This window comes from Scophthalmus maximus, chromosome 22 (genome assembly GCF_022379125.1).
Source record: "Scophthalmus maximus strain ysfricsl-2021 chromosome 22, ASM2237912v1, whole genome shotgun sequence".
NCBI lineage: Eukaryota > Metazoa > Chordata > Actinopteri > Pleuronectiformes > Scophthalmidae > Scophthalmus > Scophthalmus maximus.
In genome coordinates, this window is record NC_061536.1 from 2,222,059 (window position 1) to 2,243,983 (window position 21,925).

At 43.5% G+C, this 21,925-nt stretch overlaps 2 protein-coding genes across 4 annotated transcripts; one reads left to right on the plus strand and one right to left on the minus strand.

Annotated features, from left to right (window-relative positions):
- The first annotated feature begins 1,289 nt into the window (after positions 1 to 1,289).
- Positions 1,290 to 3,846, plus strand: smim12 (small integral membrane protein 12). 2 transcript variants are annotated; one of them, XM_035620513.2, is made up of 2 exons: positions 1,290 to 1,437; positions 2,685 to 3,846. In XM_035620513.2, exon 2 carries the CDS (start codon positions 2,713 to 2,715, stop codon positions 2,986 to 2,988), a length of 276 nt encoding a protein of 91 aa, XP_035476406.1. In that variant the 5' UTR covers positions 1,290 to 1,437; positions 2,685 to 2,712; the 3' UTR covers positions 2,989 to 3,846. The 2 variants fall into 2 exon arrangements, with proteins under 2 accessions (XP_035476406.1, XP_035476404.1); XM_035620511.2 differs by having other exon boundaries at positions 1,380 to 1,493.
- Positions 3,847 to 10,732: 6,886 nt separating this feature from the next.
- On the minus strand, positions 10,733 to 15,407 carry gja4 (gap junction protein alpha 4). Of its 2 annotated transcripts, none has more exons than XM_035620507.2 (2): positions 14,919 to 15,407; positions 10,733 to 12,957 (listed from the first exon to the last, which is right to left on the minus strand). In XM_035620507.2, the coding sequence occupies exon 2, from the start codon at positions 12,949 to 12,951 to the stop codon at positions 11,839 to 11,841; it is 1,113 nt and encodes a 370-aa protein (XP_035476400.2). In that variant the 5' UTR covers positions 12,952 to 12,957; positions 14,919 to 15,407; the 3' UTR covers positions 10,733 to 11,838. The 2 variants fall into 2 exon arrangements, with proteins under 2 accessions (XP_035476400.2, XP_035476399.2); XM_035620506.2 differs by having other exon boundaries at positions 10,733 to 12,960; positions 14,919 to 15,404.
- Between the last annotated feature and the right edge of the window lie 6,518 nt (positions 15,408 to 21,925).

Below are 21,925 nucleotides of genomic sequence, written 5' to 3' on the forward strand. Positions count from 1 at the left end.
CAGCCTCGTCCTGAATTTAGTGTCATCAATCACATTGAGCTTTGCGAGGAATAGTTGTCGATCCACTACCGCTCATCCGCTGGGCACCTGAAATGGACAGGAGTCTCTCTCCCTCATAAGCAGTTAAACAAAGAAAGCGAAGCCTTCCTTGAAACTGTTTGTCTCTTTATGCAGAATACTGAGCCTCTCAACGTGTCTCTGTCTTCAAATGCCAAACTGTGCTTTTAAACAAAAGAAAAAAGAAAAAAAAGAATCCCATCCTGACAGCGGAGGGGTTTGTCATCCACACGGGGCAGCTCACGCCTTGTCAACATATTACACAACAGTGTCGACAGATCTGACTGCCTTTTTGTGACTTTTCCTCCAGAGGAGGATTCTGTGCGGGAACGCCACCGAGGGTTTGAACACAGGGAGAGATTCCAGTCAGTGCTGCAGAAAAGGACACACATCAGTGAAGGTTATGTAAGAACACAGCTCCCTAAGACTGTATAGTCACAAAAAAACATGCTCTTTAAAGTTATTTGATACTTCTACAGCTTAATAAAACATGTTTTTTCTTGTGGTGGAATTGTTGCTGTTATATTGTTTGTCGGTTGCGCATCACTAGAATCAAGAACAAATATACACATCATGTTATTTATACTGTATATTAAGCTTTACTGTTACAACTGCCAGATTATCTTACATCACTCATTTCTGTTAAAACCAGTAACTTCAGAACAAGATCTGCCAACCATTCCACTTTGGACATTCCAAATTTGGACAAATCTTGGAATACTGGTTTTAACTATTATGCAGCTTTGGAAATGAAATGAATTACAAACCCACTTCAGACTGGACAGTCTCATTTTACTTCGATAATTCAAACAGTTATTATTAGAACACTTCACTGCATCTTGCAACTGCCTTTATTTTTTCCATTCTTGTATATTTGTCTGTTAGTCTACTCTTGCTGTCTGTAATTTCTGTTGTCTTTTGTTGCTCTAAATGTAAATTGTTCTCAGGCCTCATGTCAATGAGTTTCCCTGATTAAATAAAGATTTAATAAAATAAAAATATTACCATCACGTAAAGATATTGGTGGATGACTAAGTCCACATTTTAATGACCTCAAACTATGTATGTATATTAATTTATGATATAATTTCTTGTTTATAAAGTAATTATTAATACAATTATTGTAGTTTATTGCTACCATCCACGATCAGTACTAACAATAATCATAGTAGTTATCGTTGATTCGTGAATGGTTGTGAGCTGTCCTCGTGTCGGAGCAGTGTAGCGCTCGAACCAATAGGCGGTGCTGCAGCTCTGCGACGAACGCAGCGGAGACCCTCTTGGTCACTGCCGGTTACGGCGTAGCGTCAGCCAATGGAGATGAAGCAGGAAGCTCAGAGGCGGAAGTTGCGCTGATCTTGTTGCATCAACGTGCCAGGGGTGAGTGGAGTCGATTGAAATAACCTCGGTCCGGGATTTGATTCGCAGAAAACTTTGTGAGTAAATTCCACACCGGGGGACAGTCGTATGAGACGCTTGTTTCGCTGTGAGCTGTCAACATGATGTTTTCCAGTTGCTCCGAGCGCTGTCCCTCGCCATTCTGTGTGCAGACTAACGTTCGCACCGGCGCCACGCCAAACCCCGTCCGAAATTTGACCCGTTCAATTTGTCCCGCTTGTGTTGAAAGTAAACCGAATGGAGTTGACCACGAATGAATGGAGTTTGTGAATCGTAGACAAGCGGGTTTCTGTTCGGCATCCACAACAACAGCCGCAAAATACCTTTCAATTGTGACTTTTAGAACTTATTCTATGACATCAAACACTAGACCCATATACAATAACATTAAGTTGTGCTGACATCAGAGAATGCGTTCATCTTTTTTACATTAGAGAAACCAGCCCTTACTCTTTGGAGCGTCTGTAGCTGTGTGTTGTTGGCTGGAGGTGAGACAAGGTGAGCAGATGGCCTGCTCATGTCATTGACGCCACACAACGTTACGTCATCTGACTCATGGGTTTGCAAAGATTCAGTTAACATAATAATAATAATAATAATAATGTCCTGGTGTCATTTAAAAATTTTTCAATATATACATGTTAAAAATACAAACCTTATGACAAAGAAATTCAATTTCGCCTTGATATTTCACAAGTTAACTTACCGATACCATTGTGTCTGTGAATGGCTTATTTTGGCAGATTTCTTTTTAATTTGCAGACTGATAAATCGGTCAGGCTGTAATTGATTTACCAGCAGTTTGCTTCCGGAACGTCCCAGTCGCCAACACAGTCTAGAGAATGCATCTCTCCGAGAAAGTATTATTGCCTGACTTTGTTTTAATTTGATGATTGAAAAGTTTTCACTCAGCTGCTTCTTTTCTATGGTTTAAATCGTCACAGTGCAACTCACACTGTGCGTTTAAATGAAACAAGTACTTTTCATTGGTAAAAGTCTGTGATCGAATTGAGATTTGGTGTAACTGTCAGTCCGGTTCAAACCACAAGGGGGAACCAGTAGAGAAGAAATGTTTGTTTTGTTTTTTTAATCAGAGCATGTGAGGTGAGACGGAGTTCCTTTTCCTTCTTTTTATTAGTGAATGGCCCATAACTATTTACTCCATTTATGAATATCATTTAATGTCCGCTAGAATCAACATACTCTTTATCCTCTTTCCCCCCATGGAGGACCTGGGAGCCAAAGCGGTGTGCAGTCATGTGGCCTCTGATGTGGGCTGCGATGCGGACCTACGCTCCGTATGTCACCTTTCCCGTTACCTTTGTGGTCGGAGCAGTGGGCTACCACCTGGAATGGTTTATCAGAGGAACGCCCAAACCTCGAGAGGAGGAGATGAGCATCCTGGAGCTGAGGGAGGAGAGGAAGCTTCAGGAGCAAGTGGGTATGGACAGCACGCAGGTGCTTAGCCTGAAAGACAAACTGGAGTTTACACCCAAAGCGGCTCTGAACAGGAACCGACCAGAAAAGAGCTAACCGTGGCTGCCATTAGAGACTCGCGTGTTTTGTCCGTTTCTCAGCTGGAGGATGGTGCACTGGGAGCAAAATGGGGTGAAGCAGGGGGCAAAAGACCTTTTCTTCCGATTCATCTCAGCCTTTGTTCCTCACCCCTGGCCATCAAAAAAGCTTCAGCTTGCCTTTTGTTCGTTTCAGACACTTCTCAGAGGCAGGAGGGGGAATAATAAAACACTTGACATTTTATTCAGTTAAAAATACTGTGTGTGTGTGTGTGTGAGAGATTGTGATTCTCTGACCTTCCACTTGATGTTTCACAAGCCTGATCAATCACTGAAAAACACCTTGGATATTGGAACTGTTGGGTGTTCAGGATTTGAACTGACCACAAGGTTTGATTTTATTCTTCAGTTTGTCCTCTGGCTCGTAGAAAAGAGGAACATTGTCTGTAAAACATGTAAATCTAGTTGTGCCACTGACACAGATTTTATTGTGACTTTTTTACCAACCCCCATGTCATTTATTTGTTGTTTCCCAAATACAAATGATGTCATGTTCCAGGGCTTTCACACACAGGCGTTTCTCCTTTAACATAGTCTTCATGTTCAGAAAGAACAGCTGATAATGAGCATGAAAGCAGAGGAAGTAAGACCGGTCTTAATGTGGTAGTTCTTTTTATCTCATCTAACCTTTGATGGTATGTGGTCGAATGAGCCAACAGTGTGGGAGGTCTCTCAGGAAGTTTAAGCTGCTTAGTGCTGCTGTCTGAAACATCTACACAATACATTCATTAAAGGAAGTCTGGATTTTCTTGCAAATTTGACGTTGTTATTATGTGTGTCACTGAAAAATGAGATTAATAAAATGAATTTGAGTTTTCATGCTGAAAGTGCCGATTCAATGGCAATTTCAATTCAATTTCATGTCAGGAAATTGTCTGAAAGAACTTTCCCCCAGAGATTTATTCCAACCAAGTTTCACATCATGCAGTTTGTCACTTGACTTTCAGTGGCGTCGTTTCACATTCTGGTCTGAACAAGTATCTGATCCTCATTATGAAACAATACTGCCTCCAAGGACAAAAGGCAACCTCAAAGGAAGGAAGTAGTGACTCCATTCATTCAGCTTCAAGGAGGGGAAACGCCAGTCAGAAATGAGGAATATCACCTTTTGCAGTTTGACCCGTGGCACACAGTAGATAGAAGAAAAGACCAGTCCATAGAGGAAGTTTAACATAGTTTTTTTCGTGGGCTTCAATGCTGTTTTTCGCACAAAAGGAACTCGACACGGTCTCTTCAAAGCTGTCTTAAAATAGCTGTGGTCTAAGAAGCAGGTCCCGAGGCGCATTCAAACAGTTCAGGCTTTTTCCATGTAAGCTGATTCGTGACCACAAGTTTTGAGCGTGAAGCCCCACACACACACATCAGTCTGTTTCAGAGTGATGAATGACTCCTACCCGGAGGTATGAAGATGGTAGATGAGAATTTATAGGTTACAATTAAATGATTGAAACTTGTTGGTTAAACGTTCACACTGAAAAGCTTCCTACAAGTCTATTATAGAATACTGAAGAAAAAAACACCCTCAGAGACAGACGTAGACGTATTCAAACTGTCAGTCGGTCAAAGTGCTGACGGAAACGGAAAGCAGATGCAAATGTTTCACCATGAAATTATAGGGATTAATCACCTGGACCTGAGCATTAATAAAATGTATCATTAGCACAGACTTCTTAAGTTGACAGAAACCATTCGTTTTATGTTGGTATAAGATTATAAACCAAAGGTGATTTATTTAGTTAAGTCTGCTAGACCCTTATTGTCTCTACGAAATCTGCTCAAGTGTGAACACAACGTTCCGTGTAATAGACTGCTCATTATAACCAACTGTATAGACGATAGAGGTGTCTTGTGAAGCACACCGAAGAGGAAATATATAGATGACTTTTTGTATCTTTAGAATTGTAATTCAAAGAACCAAATTATCTGCGATGAGAATTAACAATCTGTTTATCCCCATAACAGCCTGGACTAGTTGATCCACGTTTGAAGAACCGAGCTCACCACAGGTTAGTCAGGACACAGTACATGTACAGCCCCCTATTTATGCGTTTGGATACGGATCACAGTTGGTCCTTGCTGTCGCTAAAGAGTTGTAGGCACAGCGGCAACAAGTGAAAACATTCCTTTTTGATAAAGACATTGGTGTTACAACATTACGTTTGTCCTTTTATGGGTAGATTTCCATTCTTGTCTCACAGTCCAGCAGTAATGTCACCGAAATATACACGGGTCCCAACAAAAGCAATGATTTCACTTTCATAGCCCACCGACCTTTTCCTGTGTGACTTCAAGACATGGTTAAAAATATGGTTAACTTGGAAAACTGGGGTTGCCGAAACAATATGTAGGAGGACTATCGTTCAACACTTAAGTGACCGTCAGTGAAGGCAGGAAGAGGGAACGGTTTCCACATATTCAATCCAGAAAATCTCAAGTGTTCTCATTATTAAATCAAGACCAGTAAGGTGGACAGTAAACAAAGCGCTTGATAAGAATTCATCATTGAGTGACCGGTGGACGTTACTGGTGTCTTTATGAAGCTTTTCATATACAAAGGACACTTTGACTCCAGTCCCGCAACCTTTCCTCTGTTAAATAATGAAGCAGAGAGGTGCGTCGCTCCAGGAGCTCTCCTAATGGATGCTAACCTTTCCAGTGTGCCAGGATAGGTTCCGCAACGTTACTCTGCCGGCTTAATGAAATGGGGAAAGATTATGGGGCCCAGATTTACATTGGGTCCAGACTGGTAAATGCGTGCAGTGCTATCGGCAGTCATCAGCTTGTACTCCCCTCTCAGGTTTGCTATCAGTGGAGCGACCCGCTCCAGTCCAGCGACCCCGGTTGTGTGTGCGCAGTGTGCCAATTGCTTCAAGCTGGTGGACGTTTCCATATGAAACTAGTGAGGATCGAGAGGCTGCGGCTAAATCAAACAGAGAGGGAGTATGTGTGTGTGTGTGCGTGTGTGCGCGTGTGCGTGTGTGCGTGCGTCCGTCCTGGGAACAATAAAGAGGACAGGTCAGGCGTCTTAAACAATGGCCCAGCTCCTCACAACTGGACAGCACTGTGGGAACCGAGCTCCGTGGCTCAGGGGAAAAGAGTGGGGAGTCTGGAGGTGTTCCGTTGTTCTGGCTGGATGAAGGGGGATAGTGGGTGCGGGTGATTCTGGCTGGGGTTTTTTTCCTGTAAAGGAGGTCCAATCGAACATCCTGAGCGAACAGAAAGGAGACAGTCCTCCCTCTGCTGCAGGAACAATAGAGCCGTCTGCCTGTTGGAAGGGCACCACATCCTGCTATTAAACAACCACACACACACACACACACACACACACACACACACACACACACACACACACACACACACAGAATCCAGAAGGACAGGTATGGCTGTATATAAAACTTAAACACAGACTAAACATTTACATAGTGAAAACATGTGCAGGTTTGTTCTCACAGGGATTTGTAAATAATTTAAAATAAATGAAACTAGCTGACATCAGTTACTACTCAAAAATGTATCAGTTATACATTTAATGGTTGAATGTCTCATTAAAGAGGCAACAGACAACCTTCTTGCCCCTAGTGGCTCCAGGTGGTATTGCTGTTTGGTCACTGTAGTCAGAGCCGGCCCTAGCCGATATGGAGCCCTAAGCAGAATTTGATCAGGGGGTTTAAGGGTAACTGCTGTTTTCAGAAATGTTAAACCACTCCTGTCACAGTCATAATACTAAACAAGGACACAGATCTCTGGGAGCTACAAGTGGTACCAGTACTCTTAGTTGACTCCAGCCATTCAGCAGTTGAGTTTTACCATTTTCCCACCATCCTGCCTTCGATGTGGCAGCCATGACATTAGGTCCTCAAAACACAGGGGAGCCGGGACGAAACAATGCAACAATGCCCACTGCGGCCCCATTGTCAGGGTGAACAATTACCAATGAGCGATCCCTGGGGAGAAAAAGTACTGGAACAGGAAACAGATAGAGTCCCACTTCCTGTCCAGAGTTTAAATTTAGGGACAGCTCAAAGCATTTATTTTGGTCATTTTGTTGAGTAGCACAAATGGCCAAATTAAGGAGTGGGTTGCTTGGACGTGACATTGTTATGGATACAGAGAAAGTCATGTGTCGGAACTGTGTGTTTGTGTGTGTGCACGTGGAGGGACACAAAAGGAGTTGGCACATGTAACACTGTATGCCTGTCACACAAACACGCGCTATAACATAAACACTAAGCTCTACAAAGTGGTCTTTGCTATGCAAGGTACATTATTTCCAATTACATCCAAATAAAGACATATTGCCTAACTTGGACGACCTCATTCACCCGATGGACTGCTATTTTGGGCCGTGTCGGTCCCTTGTTTACAATATTATGTGTGTAGGAAAGTCTGAGTTTTGTGAAGTCAGGGCACGCTGGTCATTCCTGCCTGTGTGTGTGTGAGTGCCCTCTCTGCCTTCTCAGAGGACATTCAGCAGGACAGCTGGCAGGAAGTACGACAGAAGAGAACCTTTTTTCTCATTTCCAATCTTGTGTCCCGTCAGAGGCTGTTTCATACCCTGAGAAAGATACATATCCTTTACCTTTTTTGTTTATTTACCTTATTTTAACCTACCTTTTTTGATGATTTGAATTGGGCAGATGTTAAGTGCAATGTCAGCAGTCGTCTCTTTCCATTTTTGTGATCCCTTGCCATGTGGTGTGTCACGGGCATAAGCCTCTTGCAAAGTCTTTGGCCTCTTGCAATGAGTTTGTGCTGCGTTTTGAGGACTACACTGTACTTTAGTGGGTCTCATTCGTAGACCCTCTCCGTACCGATTGACGTGATTCTTAGAGTCTGTTGTAACACCTGAGAAGCTCTAACGATAATCTTTATCAGAGAGGAAGGTTTTGAGATGTCGTATACGTCCCTGGGTCCAGAGGAGAGGAGCCTGGTGGCTGAAGGCTCTGTCTCCCATTCTACTTTTACAGACTCTGTGAACCACAAGTAGTCCTGCGTTTACAGAGACAAGTGATCTATTGGGATAATATGGAATGATCTCTGTAAGCTATGATGGAGCCAGATTATTAAGGGCTTTGTATGTGAGGAGCAGGATTTTGAATTCTACTCTGGAATTTACAGGAAGCCAATGCAAAGATGCTTACACTGGAGAAATATGATCTCTTTTTCTAGCATTTTGGAATTAACTGGAGGCTTTTCACAGACTTATTGGGGAACATCCTAACAGTAATGAACTACAGTAGTCCCGTCTAGAAGTGACAAATGCATGGACTAGTTTTTCAGCATCCTTTTGAGATAGGATGTTTCTAATGTTCTTGATATTGCGCAGGTGAAAGAAGGCTGTCCTGGAGACTTGTTTTATGTGTGAGTCAAAGGACATGTCCTGGTCAAATATAACTCCAAGGTTCCTCACAGTAGAGCTGGAGGCCAAAGTTATACCATCTAAGGTAACTATATGATCAGATAATATTTCACTGAGGTGTTTAGTACAATGACCTCAGTTTTGTCTGAATTTAAAAGTAAAAGATTATAAGTCTTCCAGGCCTTTATGCCTCAAAGACAGTCCTGAAGTTTTACCATCATTTCACAACCCCGTAGCTCGTGGTGAGTCTACATTGGATGGTTACGACAATTTGGCTAAAGATCAAAATGGCAATGGAGAATATGAATGTGATTTTCACTTCCGGAACCTCACAGTTTGTCTCGCTTGTCACATGATCGTTATATCACACACCAGGGCCTGGTGTAGGGACCGGTGGTGAAACTTTCCCATTAGTGGTGTCGCTTTTCATCACAACAGTTGCCTCTTTGTGAGACCTGCTGGAGCCTGGAGGCTTCGTGATGCCGCTTCAAACTGCTCTGCGGTCTTAACAACAGTGGTGTGAGTGTGTGTGTGTGTGCGGTCTAATTATTACTAATGTTGTGGAGACCTAAATCTGCTTAAAAAGTCACATTATGTGGGCAACAACAAAGTCCCTCCCCATGATATAAATCGTTAGATGGTGAAGATTAGGGTGAGGATTAGTTTTAAGGTTAGGGATAGGATTAGTAGTAGTATGGTGAAGTTTAAAGAAAGTTGTGTTGGAGTCTCCTCCTCTCCTTAAACAGACTGCAGGATTGCCCTTCTTTGTGTGCGATCAGCAGCACCCACACAGCGAGGAAATGCATCAACAGTGACTTCAACAATGTCAGGAAAGAGGAAACATGGTCATGTCGCACAGATTGGGGTCTTCCCAGCCCCCACTCCTACTATTAACACAGCTTGACTGAAACACATATCTCCACTGTCAATGTTTTAGTTTTTTTGAAAAGCCCTGAATTTGTGGAAATAGTCTGAACATGAATAGCGGGTAGGAAAACCAACATAGTATTAATGTCCTATTGTCCTGGCAGAGAAACATCTCTTTCATCTGCTCCGTCGGTGGGCTCGATAGAAGGCCTGCAATTTCTAGAGGACAGATACAGTATATCGACTCTAGAGGAAAAAGGACTGTTGGAGCCACACTCGCTGTTGTTTCCATCCTTGAGGTTTATATTTCCTTCACTGAACAGGAGGTGAGAGTTTACCCGGTGAGAGAGAATAGAGCAGGGTGTCGGGCTTCTCCGGCTTCATCGGCTAGAAGGAAGATGGATGCAAAAGGGAGCTCCACTGTTATGCTGCTGGCTTTGGTTGACAGCAAAGGGGCTGATATGGGGTCGCCGTGTGCAATCTGTTCCGTGACCCCCCCTGGCTTTTTTTGTGAAAACACACACATGACCGGTCACGTGGACGCATGCGAACAAGGGCACGCGCATCGCTCCCGCCCACTTGGGCCGAGATAACAACACTGCACGGGAGTGCCAGCCAAGTTCTCGTGGACAGGCATTGACCTGGGCAGCCTCAGCAGGCTCCGTTTGGATTGTTCTCTCAACAATATCTGCCAATTTATCCCTGACACAGCGAGAGGCTGCCGACAATAAAAAAAAAAACCACATTCCATTCTGAGTAATGAGATAGTCTTCCCATTGTTAAATCATAAAACATTTAGATTAAAAAAAACAACTGCTTTTTAGCAGCTCGTTACAGTTCTCATTTGGCCCCGCATGCTCATGCTGTTTGCTTTATGAGAGCCTGCCTCACGCAAATTTCCCATAAACCCCCTTTTCCTGCCATAGATAACTGCTTATCGTCATGGAGACAGTTCTGTAAATTGCTGGAAATGAGTGCCGTGTTGCAGAGGGCTGCAGCCACACACTCTGAAAAGACATATGGCTACATTCATTCGGAGCTTGTGCGAGCACCTTTGTTGAAGGGGCTGGATTCTATCAATTGCTCTCCAGGAGAAGCAGTGTTAACCCTCAGCACTGCCCGGGGGTGTGAAGTAGAGACCCCTATGGACTTTTACTGCCTTATAATTAATGCTTTCTTCTGCCAGAGCTGTGGATTTGATAACAGCAAAAAAAAATATTTCCATCTCAGAAGGTTCTGCTTATGACACCCTGTAAGGCTGATCCCCTTCTCCACACTTTGGCCTTTATATTATCCCCAAAGCACTTTCTCTTGAGTGATTTATTGCTTCCGTACAGTAACAACATTTGGATAGTGGAAAGTTTATGGGCCTGACAACGAAGCAACACACACTTGGGAGACATTTCCCCACATGGAAATCTCATCCATGTATTCATAAAGAAAAGGGAATAAATCCGTAGAGAGCATAACCCAAATCGTCACCATAGAGAGCCTTTTTATAGGTTGCAAATATTGCAATATGTAATTGTGTGGGGGAGAAAATGTGACACGTGATACACAATTGATAAATTGACATCCTTTATGGTAGTTTATACTTTATTTTTTAAAATAATAAATATTAACACTGGTATTTCTTTTTCGATATCTTTAACATTAAATATTTTGATTTAATTTCCTTTCATTGAATCTGCACATTTCTGTACTTCTTTCAGTCTATTCGATGTGCAATTACTGATGTGCTTTTGACTTCTCTCTGCAGCTCACTAAAAGGTTTGCTTTTCAAACCGGATGCTTGCCTTTGCTCCATTATTCAGCTCGTGCGATGATGTGTGCAGTGGTCCTCTCTCGCTCCCGCTTCCTTCATAAATAAGACACCACGGATACTGGAAACGATAAGCCTTGTTCAATCCCAGCATTCCCATGCCCTCCCGGTCCACATCCCCAACTCAAGTGACCAAAACACACTGGGTGAAAGGGGAAAAATACATTGTATGTGGATGTGCATGCATGCGTGCCTGCATCCGCCCAGCCATTATCCTCTTGGGAGCTGAGCGGGACCCTGAGACCAGAACATTCCACAGTGTGTACAAGAGCCATGGGGAGAAGAGGGGGCTTCAAACGGCTCCATGGGTTACAGTGCAAAACTCAGTGGAATATGCTTAAATCTGGTTCCAGTGCACTCCCTCCCATACACACTGACCTCCGCAGACCCCCCACTGCAGTGTTTTTTTTTTCCACTGTCACATTACGAACCAAAAGCCATAAACGCAACATGAAGGCATCTTATGACTGTAATCTTCTCTCATAGCAGAGTCTCATTTTCTTTTGCCTTGGGGAGTGTTCCCAAAATGTTCGGTTTTGAATAGCTTCATTTATCTGTCTGAATGTCTACCTGCCTCTGAGGCATCGGGTTCACAGTGCAATGGTTGTTGTTCTCTTCATTTCTCCCTCATTTGAGCCGTCGCCCTGCACTCCTGACACTCAAATATCATGTGCAGAATAGTGTACACGCAAAACCGGAAGACTCGGAAACCAAACAAAGCTTTCATAGTCGTAGACAACGTGTCACCCCATCTGACTGCGTCAAACATAATGCTTCTGCTTTGATTGTCCCTTATAGGCACCCTTACTGTTTTTAACAGTGTGATGTGCTTGTTTTTTATAATGGACTCTAGGGGTTGTCCTCATGGCCCCCATGCAGTTCATGTAACTAGGAAGCAAGTCATTCCCAGCTTCCCCGGGTCCCCAGGTTGCCTCTATTGTCAGATCCCTGTAACTCTCACACGGGTTGGAGTAGCATGCAGCCTCACCCTGCAGGGGGACGTTGACGTGCCCCCCTGCATTGCAAGCCTGTGACACCTCCGCCTGGAGCTCTGGAGTCTTTTGTCCGGCCGGTGCCTGCTCAGGCCGAGGTAAGTAGTCCTGCCGCTGGGCACGGTAGCGCTTCTCCAGCTGGTGGGAGATGGCGAGCTGAAGGAGATGGAGGAGCTCCACGAGGTTGAGGAGCAGGGAGATGGTGGCGATCACCTGAGTGTAGATGGTGAAGATGGTCTTCTCTGTGGGTCGAGAGACAAAGCAGTCCACCGTGTGAGGACAGGGGACTTCTGTGCACTCGAACTTTGCTGGTATGAGGAAGCCGTTGTAGAGGATCCACAGCCCGATGATGAAGCCAGCCTCTAGGAGGACTTTTAACAGGATGCTAAATGCATACGCACACAGCAGCCTGCCTTTCAGTTTCGGGGCCTCAGGTGAAGCCTTGTAAGCTTTTCTACCTTTCCCCACATCCTGTGGTTTCTCCTTTTCCTCTGCATTGTCTTTAGTCACATTCCTTTTGGCCCCTTCTATTAAAACTCCTCCACCTTCCTCCTCCTCTTTTGCCTTGTCCTTCCCAGCCTTTACAGCCACATATCCGAAATAGAAGATGGTCGGCGTGGACACGAAGATGACTTGGAGGACAAAGTAGCGAAAGTGGGAAATGGGGAAGGCTCTGTCGTAGCAGACGGGAGTGCAGCCAGGTTGACGCGTGTTGCAGACGAAGTCGGCCTGCTCGTCGTCCCAGGCGGATTCTGCGGCAGTTGCCAGTACCAGCATGCGAAACAGGAAGAGTACGGTGAGCCAGACACGGCCGATGCCTGTCGAGTACTCCTGGCCCTCCTCCAGCAGGTGCTCCAGGAAGGACCAGTCAGCCCTTGACATCCTCTGCTTCTAAGAGTGACAGACGGTAGATGAAGGATGGATGGATTGATCAGGGAGAGTAAGAGAACATTTAAGAAATACGCTTTTCACACGGCTAGAGAAATTTCATGCTGACGCTCGGATACAAAATAAGAATAGTTTTTTTCTGTCTTTAAAAATGGCCAATGGCAGTTAATTAAAATTCCTTGCATAGAATTTAAAAGTGGGAAAATGGACACACATAAAAGCAGACACATATTCACCCTGAGGGGGAGGGTAAAAAAAAAGAGGCTGTTTTGGTCAACGACTCTACCGCATATCAAAGAACTTTAATCGAAGCAGCCAAGAAAATGAGTTTAATTTCTCAATCTGAGATTTTTCATAATTTTGGAGAAAGACATTACCTCTTCACTGACACTACCTTTACAAAATAGCATTTGATTCATTGATATCACTTCCGAAGAACTCCCCAGCTCATCAGAACATTCTCTTTGTGAACTCATGTCAGGTCTGGCCTGGTGGCACCACAGAGCCTCATCTGCCTGTCGTTGTAGTTGTTACGCACGTCATATAGATCACCAACCTTTGCATTTACGTTGCTGCTTGAGCGTACTACTTAATTCCTAAATGGTATATTTTATTTTCCTCTAAAAAAATTGCCATCGGTCGTCCTGAACACAGCTGATGCATATGTTTTTCATTATTTCTATAAGCAACAAATGAGCTAAGCTTCTCCAACCTTTTGGATATTTTATTCTAAGGAACATGTGTATCTGACTGTAGGCCCCTTTCAGTTCTTCCATGAGCTCACAGTGTTGTTTGGGTGGGCTCCAACTCCCCATCGTCGAGAGGTGAAAAACAAGCCCCCACATATTAAAAACGAACTAAAACAAAACCACATGGCACTAAAGTGCTAATGTGAGTGGAAACACTGTACAAGCTCACTGTTCACAATCAAACTGGATTGAATGAGTCCAACAGAGGCCACTCAAATGTTTACACCATGGTGTGTACTAAACTTTACTAAAGCTTTTTTCTTTTTTAAGTAGGGTTTATGAATGAGTTAAAGCGGATTCAAATTAGACAAAGTGACTTTTTTAAAAATAAAACTGTTGTAATGATACAATGTTTTGAGGCGGGGGTTGTTGGAAAGTTGGTGACAAATGGCGCGGTCGGTGGCCTGTCGGGAAGCTCGACGTGCTTACGCACGCACATACACGCACACACACGCACACACACGCATCTGAACAAACATCCTGTGTGGGGGAGTCGAGACACTGCTGTGACATTTGTCCTGTTTGTTTAGACTATTTATGTTTTTCTGTTATTTTTCCCCCTCTGAGAAAAACAAAAACAAACTTATGCCCATAAAAAGAAAATTCGAACTGTTCTGACAGGATGACATGAGACAATGGACCGACAGAGATCGTGACCCTGACCAGACGGATCCACAGACAACATACCACAGAGTACCGGTCGACCGCACTGCATCGAAAAACAGCATCAAATAAAGCCATAAAGTACATCATATACTGTATATTCAAAGTGCAATAAAACTCTACAACCACTAAACCATTACCACCACAGACACTGAGCAACAGTAGAGTTTTCATAGGATTATTGAGCGGTCTGATCATTTCAATCTCATCTGGTCTAACATTGGCATACCTGAAGTTACCATGTCACGTGGGATACAGGAGAGCAAATAATTATTAATCACCATAGTAAATATTTCAAGCGGAAGGCCAATTGAGGCTAATACAACAGAGGTTTCCCTGGGGCTTTCGCTTAATGACCACAGAAGAACACAGGGACCAAAGGTCAATAAGGAGCAGCGTGACAGGATCCATAAGACACCTGTTGAGATGCTTTCTTTCAGATCACCTCGGGAAGATTGGAAAGTACAAGAAACTCACTGCCCGTCTCCACGTCTCTTTAACTACACAAAGAATCTTTTTGTTCCTGTCGTCAGTCGGCAGACTCCTCACCTTTCTCTCTCGTGAAGCGGGGCGCGTCTCCTCACTGTCTCCTGGGCGCTGGTTTGCGCTCGGCTCCTCGCTGTGGTGGTCTACACCGCTCGGCTCGACTCGGCTCGACTCGACTCGCGTTGGCCTTCTTTAAAACTGACTCGATGTAATCGGAAAAAGAAAAGGGAAAAGTTGGGGCGAACTTTCCCATGCCGGCTCCGCCGTCCCTCCCTCGGGAAGTTGGTCCAGGAAATGGGACGGATGAGGTCCAGTTGGCGTCGGCCAAGTGCGCTCGGACGCACGGGCTTCAATACAGATTCAAACAAGCCATTGGCATTAATTGCATGGGAACATCGCCTAACCTCGTTATTTAAAGGTTAGGAGGAAGGGGAGGAAAGCGCGTGGAGAGCAGTGGAAAACGAGAGAGGGTCTTAAATCTCACGTTTCTATCCCATCTAATGACTTGAATATGTCAGAGCAGCGCTGTTGTCATTGTGTATAAATGACAGAACAAACCGTTTTCCCTCTTTCCCCCCCTCTCAGCGCCCTCAGCCCCGGTTCATTTTTACAGCTACAGCTCTCGATCAGACGATGATCCCAGACTCGTGCAGTTTCCAGTTGTGCCGCGCAACGGCGCCAGGCACCGCATTTCCACTGAGCCCAGCGGCGGGAATCCGCCGCATGCAGCCCTCGGTTTGAGTTGGTAGAACTGATTTGTTATGTCTCCATACGTTCATGCCGCCTGCAGGACTCGGTCCAACCATCGCCGCTTGTTGCTGTGGCAACGCCTCCTCTAATGACGCCGGCGTCAATCTCTCTCCCCGCCTGCCGCTGTCTTACATTACAAATCAGTGCAAGGTGTAACTTTGTGCAGTTTGCGGAGGCCTTATGGTAAGTCTTTGTGTGCAAATGAGTGCGTCTTTAGTCACTGAAGAACAATATGAGGCACTTTACCTTCGCGCTCTGCTGCTTTGGGAGGGAATCCTTATGTTCGAAGCCGTAGTTAATGGTACTAATAATTCATTTATTATAAAAAACCATAATGACACTCAGTAGCAGAGCCGACGCTAGCCTACGTATATGGGGCCCTAATCGGCCTATATGGGGGCCACCAATACTATTGTCAATGCTTGATCCTTCGCAAACCTTCTGTAAATCGAACACACCCTATCAATGTAATTAGTTGTAGCTGTGTCGCTTACACTATACCATTGTCAGCCTTTATGCTTCTATTGTTTTTAATTTTAAAAATAGCCTGCTCACAATAGTGGTCCAGTGTTAATTTGCACTTTAACATTCAGAGTGATACAGTACTGAGGGGCAGACTGAACTTGGTGTGTTGAAAAGTATTAAAAAATAAACCAGCAGATAATGCAATTATTGTAAACAAGCATTTGAATTGCTTGTGGTTTGAAAAAATTGCAACAAGCGGAGATCGCCAATCAACTACAAGTACCTTCGACCGACTGACTGACTGCAGTTGTATCATGACTTTCGTTACATACGAGCCAGTGGGAATTGATTAAACCAGTATAAATTTTTGCCAGCCCGTTAACATAAGATTGCATTTTTGTATGATTGCCATTGACATAATTAAACATGTATATAATGAAATAGATATTTTTTTAAATCAAGCTTTCTTGTGGGACATTTCAAGTGCTCTTGGGGGCCCCCTGGTGGCCATAAAGCAGCCACTTAGTTCGCTTATGCCTAGGGCCGGCCCTGCTAAGTAGAGTACATCCCTCGGCCAAGTCCCAGCCAGTCCCCTTAAATCTATTCAAGCTGGAAAATTGCACACCCTCTCCCTGGATCTGTCCCACGTTCCATCCTACCACCAAGTTTTGTGGAAATCCGTTCATTAGTTTTTGCGTAATCTTGCTGACAATCAAACAAACAGACGGCCGAAAACATAACCTCATAGGCAGAGGTAATTATGGTTAAATATACACAACATATGATCGGTGTATAAAAATAGTGCTGTGAACTACCTGTGTATATAAAGCTGTTACAGTAGCTATGCTTATAGGTTATTGCGTCAATAATTCCAATTTCAATTCCCACGGGGGCTTTAATGCATGACGAGGACTTTTAGTGTTGGTGCTTTAGAGACATTTTGTTACAACTACTCGTGTTTTGCTTCAGTAATTAGTGTCTTTGTAGTAATGAATCTATCTGACTACTTCCTCCCCCAGATAAGTTAAGAATTCGGTTGATTAAGTACAGTACTAAGTACTCTGTGTAGTTAATGTGTTTAGTGTATAATGTGTGTTATGTGATGGACTCCACATATATTCAACTTTTTTGAATTATCTTTCTGAAGTATAGTAATACGTTAGATAGAAAAGTGAAAATGCAAAAGAGGCTTTGTTTCCTTATTCAAACTTCGTAGCAATATCTCCCCTTGTTTTTGTGCTCACTGCATATGTCTGAAGCCTAGATTTTTTTTTGTGTGTGTCAAGGCACAGAACCATCCAGCCAGCTGTGCACGAGTTTTGTTTGCACATATGTGCCTATCGAGAACGCGAAAAAGCCCAAAGTGTTACTATAATTCAGATTCTCTGTGCTTACTCATTGGAAGTCATTGGAAGATAACCTTGAAGCATTATTCGGCAATACATCAGATATGATGCACCTTTTTCCAAACAAGCCTTTAGATTATGCAAACTGAGTTTGTATCATTAGTAAACGCATGCTGGAAGCCTATATTAAATTTCTTAAATCAAATCTGGCACAAGCTGGGCTGCACAATATTATGACCATTAAATCCAATGGCTTTCTAGTGTCACCAAGAAATTGAAAACTGTGATTGATCAAAAACAAGCATTTTATTTGCATCCGTTTTAATGCATGGTAACACAAATTCAAACAGTAAGTCATAACACTTCTCCGCACCATATCACACGTCATAACATTGTCTGTAAAAATCCAGCTGCAACTGGCCACAACAGTTACCACCAACTGACACCACCATCAGTCAAATTTAAGTGTTTGCTGAGAAGTTCCCAATCAGCATCGTACCATTATAAGTGTCAATATGTAGATTATGAGGAGAGTTAGGAGGCCGACTCATCTTTGCGCCTGCGGCGCAGAGTGGCGCTTTATATAAAGCCTGGTAAATTGACAGTGAATCATCCTGACAGATCAGCTTCTTGCTCTTTTCTTTGGTCATTACATCCGTAGATGAATGGCGAGGAGGGAAGTGAGGGCAGCCGACGGAGAGTAATGGAACTGTTTTCATTCAGGAGACGTGTTATGCCTTCCTGTGTTCAGCATGTTCTTCCAGTTATCAATGAAACTAATTGCCAGCCTCCACCTCAATCAGTTCCTCACCGCAGGGCACATTTTAACATGCACTGTTGTATTTTATGACAGAATCAGCCCTGTGTGTACATCAGTGAACTCAAAAATGCAGTTGGAAGTGGAGCTGGAACTCCAATTCAAAGATGAGTTGGAAAACCAAATTATAAGTGTAGGGATGAAGGAACTATTTTTTTTGTCCATTTTCATTTAGTGAAACTTACAAGACAAGTCATACAGGCAGATGTGTCCTCACAGGTTCAAATGAAACAGAAGATAACAACATGGCCTGATCCGTTCACATGACAGCTAAGGTCTCCTGAGTGAGTGTTAAATCAACAATCTTGCTTTGCTAGATGACTAACTACAACTAGCGCCTGTAGAAAAACAGGCTGGAACACCCTCTACCCAGTCTCTCTGTATACTCTGGTGGTTCTGCGAGGTGAACATTCATTTCTAGAAAATAAGAATCTACTGTTTCAAACCCATGATACTCCCAGCCAGCTAGTGGCTGGTAAGTTGGTTCCCCACATGGGTGCAGACTGAAAAATCGTGACCATTATCAGATGGATTCCCATTAAATCTTGTACAGACATTTGTGGTCCCCAGAGTATGGATCTGACTTTTGCTTCAGCTCCACCACAGGGTTGACATTTGTGGACTTCCAGGGAAGATTATGCCGATGTTTACACTAGACCACCTACACTCGTCCGTGCCAAACCACAATATGAGCAAGCAGCTTTCATTTCATTTCACGTGTCACTTCTCGCATTTGTCCTTTCGTGACAAAAACGTATAAGACCAGAGACACTCGTGGATGATTTCTCCTGGTGAAGGATCGTGTAGTGTGTGACCCCCTGTTACCGATGAGTCACGTAAAAAAAATGAAAGCCTCATGATCACAAGTCGTGTAGTATGAATGGTACAGCGATCTTAGGACTTGGATCACGTAGTGTGTCCGAGCTATTACTGTAAACTACCATGGCATTTGGTACAGATATTCTCAGGATGAACCTTACAGACTTAAGTGATCCCCTGACTTGTCCTGTCCTATATTTACTCATCTACTAGATGGTTTGCCACAAAATTTAGCATAGACATTCATGATCCCCACAAGATAAATCCTAATGACTTTGTTGATCTCCTGACTTCTTCTCCAGTCAAAATGATTCCCCAATCATGTCAACATCTACTGGACCAATTGGCACAAGGTTTTGTAAAGACATTCATGGTTCTCAGAGGATAAATGCTATTTATTTCGGTGATGTCCTGACTTTTCTTCTAAATTAATACTGGATGGATTGCTTTTTAAAGTTTTTATGGACATTGAGGTTGACTCCAAGATGATTGTAATAATTTTGGGATGTATTGACTTTTCAATTAGTGCCATCATCACGCCAGTCAGAATCAGAATTGGAAAGACACGGGAAGTAAAGGCAAGGGAAAAAAGCTCCCTTTTTTGGAATATAGAAAGTTAGCATGAGTGACTGTTACAGTTATTAAATTGTTTGAATTTGTTAATAACTGAATTTGATCTGTTGAGTACTGGCTGAAAAAATAACTGCAAATGAAAAGGCATTCCCATAATCATTAGTGGTGCTTTGTGTTTCGTGTTAATTAGCAAATGTTAGCATGCTAACATTTTACTTAACTAAGATTTTGAACATGCTAAACATGATATGTTAAGTTAACATTGTCACTGTGAGGATGTTAGCTTGGTGAAGTCAGCATGTGGCTAACACCTCTGACTCACAGAGCTGCTAGCATGGCTGCAGACTTTTTAGTGTGAAATAGAGAATCAAAGATCAATTCAGCCATGTATCTCCAAACATCCGACAGAATGTCATTTCATGTAAAATGAATGCATGAGAGTAGGAGTTACATGACATGAGGCCATTGTTATCGTGTGACCACGCTTTGGCATTGGGCAGTGAAGAATCGCTGTCACTCTATTAGTCTGTCATGTTAACAGTACATTTCCAGCACTGAAGCTGTTGGCCGTGTGTCTATCAGTGCCGACTGGTTAGTGAAGATGTCAAAGCTACATGAGCTACACGCTCCACAGCCTTGCATGTTGTTTGATGAAATATGCATGATGCTGGCAAAGCCGTTGATCTTCTGAAGTGGTGTGTGTGTGTGTGTGTGTGTGTGTGTGTGTGTGTGTGTGTGTGTGTGTGTGTGTGAGTGTATATTTATTTATATATATATTCTTTGAGCTGGAAGCTATATATCTATATATATATTTATATATATACACACACACACACACACACACACACACACACACACACACACACACACACATACATACGAAAATTCAGCTACTATACATCCTGTATCTCTCACATTCTTAATCAGGTTTCAATGGACAGTTGAGTGTCACCACCCCGGAATTTTGTTACCACTTGTAAACACAGTGTTATCTGTTCCTGTTGAAATCAGGGTCCGTACCCAATCAGAAACTTGCCTAGACCCCCCCGCCCCTTGTGTTCTGCTTACCATGTGTCTCCCAGCCTTGTTTCGCCCAGGGAACACTCCCTGACAGCCACTATTGATCTAAGGCAGCTTGGAGCCATGCCACGAAAGTGTTCATCGACAGCTGATGACAGCTTTATTAGAAAAGGAGGACATGGCAGATCAGCAAGTTTCCCCACATCAAAGGAACCAAAGGGGATGAACTATGGATAAAGCTCATCGCATTTGTTCGGGGATCAATCTAGCGGCGGCCTTTTTGAAGGTGATCAATTTCTTTCGTCCAGTGTGCAGTGGGGATAATGCACTCCGGCCACAGGTAAGCCTCAGCCACTGCAGATAGAAAAAGCCTGCAATTGGTATCCATATGATATTATAACAAGCTGACGTTTTTTTAGCAATGTCCTCACTGACCTGTCCATGATCTGTTTTGATCTAATTTTGCCTTCTAACTTGGCTACTTAGGCAAAAACAACAACATACATATATTGTAGTTTTGCTCACTATTCCCGGTTCCCATCAATATGTACTTCCCTGCGCCTGCTATTGTATCCACTGTGTTGCAACGGCAGGTATGTGCTGATGGCCTCGAGAGCAACGCTCATGCAAACGCTTCAGATGTCTGAGAGAGCTTGGGAGAGAGTTAGATTAGTACTTGTTGTTCTGCCTGCCGCTAACTTGTTTTTTTTTTGTAATATTGATTCTTATGGGAAATACCTGCATTGCTAATACTTGGCCTGTGACGCCACATAAGAGGGGTTATGGGTTTTCTAAGATAACAATCCACTTTTGGGATAGCATTTCCAATTTCCGTTTCTCACCACTGCTATTTCTGGACTTCGATCACAAGACCCAAAGAAAAGTACCAGGTTTTCGCAGGATAGAAATCTGAATTGGTCGAGGACACAAAATTACAAACCGCAGGGTTGCTGACTTAATTCGATGTGAGTCGGGGGTCAGAGCCTTCTGACATGTGGCTTTAGAGTAGTTTGGTCGAGTGCTAATGAAGACACAAACAGAGCTGCTGGCAGGCTGCGAAGCAGGTGGCGCAAGGCCAGGCTGTAAACGATTCCACCCCCGGTGATGGATGCCCTGCCACATACATGAGGGGTGAGGGCACGTGTTGTGTCATGTTGAAAATGCGGATATTACACCTTGACCCAGTGAACTGATAAATATTCATTATGCTGCCTTCCTTCAAGAGAGAGAGAGGGACTGCACAGACGTCTCAGTAGTGTTATGTAGGGAAATGGTTTGCC

Coding starts and splice junctions, on each gene's coding strand:
- gja4 (XM_035620507.2), bottom strand. CDS start 12,951: ATGTCAAGGGCTGACTGGTCCTTCCTGGAGCACCTGCTGGAGGAGGGC.
- smim12 (XM_035620513.2), top strand. CDS start 2,713: ATGTGGCCTCTGATGTGGGCTGCGATGCGGACCTACGCTCCGTATGTC.